The sequence below is a fragment of the Pseudopodoces humilis genome, chromosome 2 (genome assembly GCF_049639895.1).
Source record: "Pseudopodoces humilis isolate 2021_Gansu_Grassland_sample_001 chromosome 2, ASM4963989v1, whole genome shotgun sequence".
In the NCBI taxonomy this organism is placed as follows: Eukaryota; Metazoa; Chordata; class Aves; order Passeriformes; family Paridae; genus Pseudopodoces; species Pseudopodoces humilis.
The window spans coordinates 96,649,173-96,659,982 of NC_142201.1; the positions used below are offsets into that span (position 1 = coordinate 96,649,173).

The window sequence follows — 10,810 nt, forward strand, 5'->3', positions numbered from 1 at the left end:
ACCTGCTCCAGTGTGGGCTCCTCTGTCCACGGGACCACAGATCCTGCCAGGAGCCTGTTCTAGCACATGCTAGACACGTTAAGATGTCACAGCCTCCTTCAAGCATCAGCCTGCTCTGGCATGGGGTCCTCCATGGCTTACAGTGAAAGCCAGCTCCACTGTGGACCTGCATGGTCTTCACCGTGGGCCACAGGGGCATCTCTGCTCCAGCGCCCAGAACACATCCCCCTCTTCCACTGAGCTGTGTGGCTGCAGAGTTGTTTCTCTCACACATTCTCACTCCCCTCTTCCTTGGCTGCAATTTGCTTCTGCACAGTAGCTTTTCTCCCCCTTCCTTCAAGACATGGGGCATCACTGCTGCCGATGGGATCAGCCCTGGCCAGCAGCAGGTCCGGCTTGGAGCCAGCTGGTCTATTGGACAGGGAGAAGCTTCTGGCAGTAACTCAGCAAAACTACCCCTGTAGTCCCCGTCACTACTAAAACTCTGCCACTTAAACCAAATAGAAGAAAACATCTCAATGGACTTGCAATCACTGTGATCCCAAATGTCACAAATATTAATTGAATATATATTACTCAGTAAGTTCAGACTAATAGAATACCTTTCTTTGAATCCAGCTCCACTGGAATTGTTACTGGAATTGAAAGGTACTCTTTGTTCCCTATACATCCTTAATGTAAAAAGGTTAGAATTGTCTCCTGGCTATCTAGATTTCCTGATAGTTTGTTCTGTAATTTTCTGTTCTAGAAAGAAAAGAGACTAAAACTAACGGGGAGTTTTTGACTGCTGTTGTACTGAGCTATTCAGGCCCAGCTAAAACATTGCATAGAAGCACTTTCTAGATGTGTGTGCAGCTGTACATATGCAAATACTTATGAAAAAATTAAGACCATGTGGTATAAATGTTTTATAGGCATCATTTGGAGATTGCCACATTATATATTAGTGACTTTGACATTCTTTTGAAGTAACTAATGAGGTTATAAAAACATCTTAATACTGCTGAAAGTAGATTCCTATTCCTACTAATCTATCAACTTGAAAAAAGTACATCCTTGAGCTTTTCTGGGTGAGAAGGGAACAAACCTGTATCCTGTAACACTCACCTCTTTAAACTCAAAACTCTATCACTATTGCTGACCTCTCTTGTAATTTCTATATCTACACCATTATGAAATTCACTGCCTAAAGATTGCTGCCACTACCAGACTTCCATGCACCCCAAACAGCAAAGCAAACAGGTAACAGTTTGTGTCTGAAACATACAGTGCAAGAACACAACCAGGCAATTAGACTGAGGTAGCGGGAGGTCATAGTTAGAAAAGTGGAGATAGAGTGGACAAAAGTCAAGCACTAAGTTTTTAAAAAGTCTAGCACCATTCAAAACAGTATTTAAAACTAATACCATCATTAGCAATAACTCTCCTCATTTCGCTGATTGTTATTTTAGTAGTTTCTATTATTCTTTCAACTTTTTGACCAAGTAATACATCAGGAAGCCTTCTGATGTGTTGTAGGACAGTCCTTATCCCAGAGAAATTTACATCTCAGTAGGAATAAAAACAAACAGAAGCACGCAAATATGAACACATGAGCTGTTCAACATGCTGAAGAGTGGTTCAGAGACTCAACACCAGCAGTTTGGTATTACTAGACATAAACTGCAAAGTTCCACAGCAAGCTCTCAAAAATAATTTAATGGCTTATAAAGGAAGCTGAGAACAAGTTGGAAAGAAACAAAAAAAAGTAAAGCATATTTGATCATCTCTTAACCAGTAATGAACTCTGAAACTGCAATCTACAACTGCAAGAGCTTTGAAACTCTGAATAACTTGTTTATGTTTTATGTGATAAAGGTAAGGTCATCAGGATAAAAAAAAAGGGGACAACAGGGCCCCAGTTGTGGGTTAGATGTCTAAGGTAGGGTTCTCAAAGAATAAAGATTGGCTATGATAGCATTCTTTCAAGATCAGAAAAGCACTGAAGTTAGGCTGATAGATAGAATTCTCTAAGGAGATGTCAGAAACACAGACAAAGAATCTAACATGTGTAGCTAGACCTGAAAATCATCCATGCAGAGACATACATGAATTTCTTTTAGTAGAAAATTAAGAACTGGAATCCCAAATACAGAAGTGAAAATCTTTATGAAAACCAGATTTTTTACCTCTGAACTTTGAGTTCACTGTGATTTCTGGTTTAGTGAAAACTTGAAACCGAACTGACATTCTTCACAAGACCAACTACAGGTGACACAAATCTATCACTGATCAGGCCTTACAACTCTCTGAAGTAAAATCACAAGGGAAAAAAAACATCTAAAAGATCAAAATGTTTATTTAGAGAAAAGTCAGCAATGACAGCAGACCACAAGCAGAAAAGGCTGCAATCATTCTGAATTACTTATTTACCCTAACTTAAATCTCATGAACAAAGCATTAATTATCTTTCTGAAGTCTACCTTTTCAATCAGACGTGCCAACAAGCAGAACAGAAGTGATTTCATATATGTTAGAAATACCATTAAAATATTAAAACAAGAAAAAACAATTTGCTCATGCTGGTTGCTGTATTTTCAACAGTCAGTCCATTCAGCTAATACAAAAAGAATATCCCCTTATAAGGAAGAAGTATTTTCTCTTCCAGAAGTTCTAGAAAGTTTTCTTCATTTTCACATCCTTACAACTTTAGCTTTATGGTAGCTTTGTAAGCTACCATACAAGGTAGCTTACAAAGATTCGCTTTCTGCTAAATTTGGAGAGATAAATAACAGCACATTACCAGAACCTTCCATTTCAGAGCAATGTTTTAAGAAAACCATACAAAAATTCTTCAACACCTTCATTAGTTTTATGCATTAAAATTGAAAAAAATACTAATATTACGTTCAAATCAGTGATCCACTGAAGTAGTATAAGGTTTCCTTCACTTTACAGAGTACACAAGGCTTCAAAGGAAGTAAGTCTGTAAGGAGATGGTTGGTAAACCATATGGTTTCCAGTCAGGATGTCCTGACACATACCACAGCAGTTCACAATTAAAAGTAAGCAGTAAGAAATGACACCTGCTGACGCAAAAGATTTGCCAAGACCTTTCTTCAAAAGAAAACAGAACTCAAAACAAGTAAACACAAAAAAAAACCCAACACCCCTAAAATAGAGTTCTATATTGCACTTTACAAGGCAACTCTCACCAACACATTAGGAACGGACATGAATCATATCTCTGTGTGATTTTTGTATTGTTATGACTGGAAGTAAACATGTATATATTTAGCAAGCACTCAGTGGTGAAAAATGAAAAGCAGCAAGCAAGTTAGTAAAAAAATATCTCTCTTACTGATGCAAACTGAGAAAAAATTAAGCTCCTTTCCACTAGCTCACACTCAGGGAAAATTCAAGTACTTAATCCAGAATACCAGAAACAATAAGAGTGCAATCCTGTGAAAACTGAGGCATTACCTTGATCTACCAGAAAATGATTTTGAAACAGTTAACTCCAGAACTTCCAGACAAGTTAACTCTAGTTTCTTTGCAGAAAAAAATTAACCCCTTCTCCTTGCCCACCCCTAACCAAAATAAATGCCACTACTCATAACACTTTTGAAGATATTTGACTTAAATTATAAGGCATTATTTCATAGCATCATCGGAGATGAGAGTAATGGAGGCCTATTGTATACAGACAATTAATTTCTTGCTAAAAACTATCTTCTAGTCACTCTTTAAAGCAAAGATGAAGGCCTTTGACTCACTTGACAAAAGGACCCTTGTTAAAACAAAGTACAGCAGCCTTAACACAATCTGTTTAAACACCTAAGGCTAGTCAAAAAGACAATACAAGGAAAGTAACACAGCTAAAACAGAGTATCTAATGAGTAGGACATCCGCTAAACACTGTTTTCAGCCTCAGTGAATGGGTCAGAACAATTGGAGCATCAGTGCTCACACACTTCCAAAATTACACTTCCAAACTGCCTCACTGAACAAAGCTGCTCCTTCTGCCATGCTGCACAAAATAGCTAAAGAATTATAAAACACCTTGACATACCACAAACAGCATAAAGGTAGCCCTGCTGTTAAGACACCATAACTCTCTAGCAATCCTCAACATCCAATGCAACCAACCATAAATTCTGAAAAACTTAATCAGGAGGGGATAGTAAGGAAAATGGTCAAAGTTGGAACATTATGGTTCTTCAACAGAGATTTCTTCCTGCCTGAAGTCACCCGAACTGCAATGCATTTCATTTTCCATAGGGAAAAAAGCTCTTGTCAGAATATAAGTAGAAGTGACCCAAACACCTATCTTTTTGACTGAGAATACAGTAAGTGTTTGTTCAACCACACTGCAACTGAGCCATATGTTTCCATAGTGGAAGAATTAACAGTAAGACTGCTGATACCACAGACACACAAGGACAGTTGACTTTGGAGGTTAATTTTACCTTCTTCTAATTAGAAAGAGAGAAGCTTCTGTTTCCATGTTTAATTTTGTATTCTTTTTCCATAACCAGCATACACGTGACGTAAGATTTCCTGCCAACTTTGACCATAGAATCAATTACACAAAGTTTTGCAAAGGATAACCAACACACGCATAGTTTCAACTACCATGCTCTGTATACTCAGATACTGACAGATGTTAACTTAAAACCACAATACTAAACTGCAGAGGTAACACAGCTTTTATTCGCCAAGTCGACAGTATAAGCTTTGGAGAAGCACTCTACTTTGCTCTTAAATAATTCCTAAATAGCAAATCAATTCCATCTGCATTTATACAGTCAAACAACTGGTGGGCCATGACAGTGCACCGAATAGTCTAGGCAATATTGTTAATCTTCGTAGGAGAAAATTTAATTATTTTCAGGCCCAATGAATAGGAGGAATGACAAGTGATTACAAGTTGATGAAATACACCTACTTTAGAAAATCCCATTCATAATGTGTCACGATTTTATCAGCTTGAATCCCACACGAGTGAAGTGTAAAAAAATAGTACTGACAAGTCTAAATAGCCCAAGCAGTAAACAGACCTAACTACTCCAATGTTTACATAACAGTAACTCTCTCCCAAAGCTGGTCTCAACATACCATTATTCTCTATTAGTAATACATGGCTAGGGTCTAGGTTTTAAAAGTCTTTAGGTTTACAATCACAGAAAAATTACCTCATGTATCTTATACACAGTTTAAAGGAAGACCTGAGTTATTTGTTAACAATATTTATTTTTCATTTATTTACAGGATACAAACTTTCTAAAATATAGATCGTGTTTTAAAAACAGTAATTTGCTTCCTACAAGTCCAGAGATATATGGTCAACTTTCTAATACAGTGCAAGCATTGAAAAGCAAGGCTAGCCTTCTAAACCATAAAAGAAATATTATCTTTTGCGCTGCACAGGAATTGAAATATTTTTGTTTCTTAATGATAAGAACCCATGAGAAAAGCAGTAGAGAAACCTGATTGATGCTAACACTTGTTTTCCCTTTAATAATGCAGTTAATACTGTAAATTCACATAAGGCATATCAATAAACCACAAAAAGTATAGATCCCAGTATATGAAGTATAAAAAGGAAAGATATATAGACAGATAGCAATTTACCTTCACTGATTATCTACGTGCAGATTTTTTTTCTTATTCCCTGCAAGAATGTTGCTTATGGCAACTTTTACAAACAAGGATCTAAGCAGGAGCACTATTCCAACATTCTGTCGTGCTAAAGAACTCTTTTTCAAAATCCATTCTTGTTTTCAGACTGATAATAGAAGTTTAAAAAGAAAGTACTCAAACAGAACTGCAATATTCTGCCTATTCCAACCTAAGGTATCAGCCCATGCAACACTGATCTTATCATGAAATCTGAACAATTTGAAAGGACACACACAACCAATTCTACACAAATTCTGTCTAGGTGGACAGAATTTTTACACACCACAAAACTACCCTCATAGTACAGTTCTTATAGGGTAGGAATGTAGTATTGGTTAATCCCTCATTGCAAACAAGTAACTCATACAGAAAATCTCATACGCTAGAGTATAAAATTACGGAAAGAAACGAAGGAAAGGTAAAAGATGGCAATTTTAAAAAAGAAAAATGCAAACTAGAAATTATTGAGCTCTACCACTAGTTTTTAAGGCTGCTCTTTTTTCAGTGTTTGGTCAAGATAAAAGCTTTGCTTTGTTTCCAATATTCATTTTCTTAACATCATTAAAATGTGGGAAAGCTTCAGCTACCTTACTACAGTAATAAGATGGTTATCACAGCTACTGTAGTTAAATAATAAACAAACATAATAACTGTTATTACAACAAGTAAAATAGGCCTCCAAGCCACAACCTTACCATGGGTAGGACCCCAGTGACTTGGCAGAGCTACTGCCTTCAACAGTTATTAATTTCATCCCTGACCCACCACAGGGTCATAGAAATCAGTCATAGGACACACTCCAGAAATGGGATTTAAAACAACAGTTGATCAAGCAGGTTTCTATTTCTGATTTTAATCCCTGGGTTTGATCAAGGCAGAGATAAAAATGACCTTCCTGTGCCTGCTGCCACACAAGACTATGAGATTTACATTTGTTTGCCAGTATATTAAATTTGCTCAAACACATCCTTTCACTACAAGTACCAAATGCTAAAAACTCAACCAACAAGCTAGAGCATTCTCACACTATGACATCATCCTGTCTGGTATACTTTAATACAATTTGGAAATAAAATTTGATTAACTGAGATCAGCTTAAAGAGGATACATTAAAGATCCAAATTGAGGACACTTATCCAGTAAAATTAAAAAGGAAGCACAGCACAATGTCCAGCCTTTCCAGTGACTTCTACCAAACAGGCCTTCCTGGCTGTTCTGATGGGCTGTGACAAATACAGTTTCCTGTATTGGATGAGGAAAAGCAATCCAGAAGCCTAAGCAGTGGGATAAAGACTTTATGGTAACTGTGATTATACAAACAAATCAGGATATAATCTTACTATATAGATCTGTAAAAGGCCTGACACAAGGAAATCAGAGCTCTGCATTCCTCACGTGGTTTCAACAACAAACCAGATTCCTAGTTTCCAAGCTGAAAACTTCCTCCTACTGAAGAAGAGTACCTACTTTTGAGTATTTATACTTGCAGTTCTTAGCACAAGAGAACTCACTGTTAACAGCATCCTGACCATTAAGAGGAAAATGTCAACAGTCTGTGTGATAATACCCATTTTTACTAAAGCTGGGGTTTCAGTTTATAATTGCTATCAGAAAACACAGCGGAAATACAGATACTATTCTTGGAGCATCAAAAAAGAGCCTACAAAGATTTCAAAAACAGTTTAACACTAGTAAAGGCACCTTACATGAAATAGTCTCTACCCTGCCAGTATAACTAATTATGAACACTAAGAAATATTGAACATCTTATTTCACAAGAGCCACAGGGACTGCAGAGAGTTGCACTAAATCACAGAGAACCACAGAGTTAAAAAGTAGTAACTATATTGTCATACAGACCCAAGGCCAACAGGTAGTAATCCTCACTGCTCAGCAGTTTCAAGAGGAAGCTTTTAAGTATCACCCCGTGTGCAAAGCAGAGTGACTGCATCTCCTGAACAGCAAGTCACGTTACAATCAAACTCTTCGTATCACTGGTAAGACACTCTCCTAGATAATCTATCATTATACAAGCTGTCATTTCAAAGAATACTAAACAAAATGTATCAGAGTGGCGAGGGAAAGCGTAAGAGCTAAAAAGCTACCGTCTATCCCCTTGCTTCCTGAAAAATGAGTTTCAGTATAGTGTATTTCTAGTTTCAAAATTAATAGTAGACATACTTATAAATCATTAAAATGCACAACACATACTCAAAAAGTTAGGCATGCCATACTAATCTGTTTACTAAACTGACAAGAGTGACATCCACCAGTACCCACGCACATTCCTAAAAGCACAAACACATCTATGCTGCCATCACCAATATATCTCACAGGACAATTAGCTTAACTGAAGTTTAATACTTCAGAGGTCTTGTTTGCAGACTAACAGTGTGATACAACGTGAAACACACAGAATATGTGATTACAAGTCTAAGTTAAGCAGCTTTTGGTTAGGACAGCTCTTCAACTTTGAGTCATTTTAAAGGATCTGAAAATAACAATAGCCTAAGGCAAACACACACATTTGTTTTCCTTCCACAAACCAAGATTAAAAAAAACATAGCCAGAGGCCACTGGAACAGAAAAACAAAAAAAAAAAAAAACCCAAAAAACAAATGATGCTTAAATAACCTAAAACATAAGTCCCCTAACTTCCCGAGGCACATGCAGCACAGCACTCAGAGCTGCAAGAAGCTCTTTGCCTCCGTCTACCTATTTAAATACTCCCATTCTTCACTGTGCGTGTACACGGACGCACAGAGACACCCACCACTTTGTCCATAAGCTTCCAGGTCTTCTCCACAGTCCTGCGGTCGGCAGCTGCCTGCTTGGGGGGGCCCACAGCATCCTGAATGGCATCGATGAAGCCCAGGATCCGTCCCTTGCGCGGGTTCCGGCCGTTCAGGGAATTGGCCATCTGGGAGCCAAGCTGGCCGCAACGACAGAGAAACACAGGCTCATAAGGTGCTCCGAAAACATCTTGTCATAGAACCCGCCGCAGCCTGCGAGGCAACATTTCCTTCTCCACGGGCAGGAAAGGGCAAGATCAGAGCATGTTTAGGAACAAGCTTAACTTTTCATGACAAACAGCGTAAACCCACCTGGCCCGGGTTTACATTGGCAGAAGCGATCTCGGATTTATTGTCAACACCGACAGTCGGGAGGGGGGAACGCACCCGCGCCCGGCTCCGCGCCGCGCCCCTGCCCGTCCCTGCGCCCGCCGGCCGCGGGCACATGCCCGGCACGGCACAACAAAAGAGGCCGCGGCGGAGCGGGGGCAGGAGCGGGAGCAGAGGGAGGCAGCGCGGGCAGCAGACAGGACCCCGCAGCGGCACACGGACCTGGCCCTCGGCACACGCATACGCACGGACCGGCACCGCGCGGCCGTGTGCCAAGGGCGAGAGCGGCCGCCGGGAGAGCCGGGAGCGGGCGGCCGCAGGGAGGCTCCTCAGCCCCCGCGGCGGAGCGGAGCGCAGGCGAAACGTCTCTCCGGACGAGGCTCTCCTCCCTCCGGCCGCGGCGGCTTCAGTGCCGCGGGAGGCAAGCGGAGCGCATCCCGCCCCGCCGCCCGCGCCCGTCCCGCTCCGCGCCGGCCGCCCCGCAGGACTCTGCCCCGTGCGGCTGCTGCTGGCGGCGGGCGAGCGAGCGCTGCCCCACGGGGAAGCGCGGAGAGCTGCTGCCCCGCAGCCCGTGTCCCCTCCCGTACCCCAGCCCTCCCGGCGGGTGGGTGGGAATGTGCGCGCTTGTGTGGAGAGTCCTAGAGGCGCATGCAAAAGAGAGAGAAGAGAGAGAGATGCACACGCACAGGTCTGTCTGTGGCACCGCTCGCAGCCCCCGGCAGGCTGTGGTCTCCCCGCACTCCTAGGAAGTGAGGCTGGCTCCCCGGCGGCGGCGGCCCCGCTCCTTCTGCCGCGCCCGCCCCCTCCCCGCGGCGCGCTGGCGGCCGCTCCTCTCCTCGGAACATGCCCACCCCCGGGACAACACTCCGTGCGCGCCTGCGCGCCGCGCCGCCAGCGCGGCCCTCTGCCCGGGGGCGGGAACGCTGCCGCACCACAGCCAATGGAAACGGCAGATTCGCTTGATTGACGCGATATCCAGCAAATGGGAGCTGGTATAGGCACGGGGCGGGACAGCGGCCCGGAGCGGGCTCGGGGTGGGGAGGGGGCGGGAAGGAGCGGCCGGCAGGGGTGGGAGCGGTAGCAGAGCCGGCCGGGGTCGGGCCGGGGGAGGGGGGGCTCCCGTCCCACCTGGTCCCGCCGGCTGACGGACAGCCTGAGGCCTCTGAGGGCGGTGGGGCCGGGTTGCCTTCGTGGGAACGCTGACATTGTCCCTGTCTGTGGGGTCTCCCGGGGCTGTGGCAGCGTGTCCCTCCCTCCTGGGAAGGCTGTGGGACCCCTGCCTGCTGCAGCGTTTAGAGTGTGCTCACGGCTGAGAGTTCCTGCCGCCTTTTTCAGTGCGCTGCCTCTGCGCTTCCCCTTCGCGCTTTTGGGAGTTTGCTGGGGGTTTTTTGCTGCCACAAAGAACAAGAACTTTTTTTTCTCTCTGTCTGGTTCCTTTTCTTGTTTTGGGGTTTTTGTTTGGTTCTTTTTTGTTGTTTTTTTTTTTTTTTGGGGGGGGGATGGTTTTGGGGGTTTGGGTGGGGTTTCTTTATTTTTTTGGGTTTTTTTATTTGTTTCTTGAGGGTTTTTGAGAGTGAGGAAGCTTTGCTGTAAAGCAAATGCTGGGATTTCCATATTTCCATGCTGGGAATGGGCTGGAGGGGTCCGAAAGGTGGTGAGGGAAAATGTAGGCACTTACTAGTTTAAAAAGCCCTTTTATATGTGATTATTTTGATAGGAGCACTTCCCCTGGGGATATGATAAATAAAACTCAACTGATTGTTGCGCTTGAACGCTGCAAAAAGTGAGGCTTTACCTGCATGGAGTACAAGACATTTGACTTCAGATCCTTTTGAAGATTGTCCAGGGAGCAATTACACTTTGCAAGGGTTAATCTTCTAGTGAGCTGTCATAAAAGGAAACAAAAATGCAACACTTTGCACCAAAGTTTTTATTTTCTAAGGACAATTGTATTAGAGGAGTATTTTTAACCTTTGGTTTTACAAAGTATCTGCAAATGTGGTTTTCGTAATAATTTTCTTTCCTAA

At 42.4% G+C, this 10,810-nt stretch overlaps 1 protein-coding gene across 2 annotated transcripts in view; it reads right to left on the bottom strand.

The window, feature by feature from the left end:
* The window catches only part of CBLB (Cbl proto-oncogene B), a 126,913-nt gene extending 117,285 nt beyond the window's left edge, over window positions 1–9,628 (bottom strand). Inside the window, exons 1-2 of one of the 2 annotated variants that reach the window (XM_014253407.2) lie at window positions 9,470–9,628; window positions 8,435–8,593 (exon numbers count right to left, since the gene is read on the bottom strand). In XM_014253407.2, the coding sequence (XP_014108882.2) occupies window positions 8,435–8,593; window positions 9,470–9,628 (318 nt within the window). The remainder of the gene's footprint in view (window positions 1–8,434; window positions 8,594–9,469) is intronic. The other variant, XM_014253408.2, reaches the window with a different exon arrangement.
* Window positions 9,629–10,810: the final 1,182 nt, after the last annotated feature.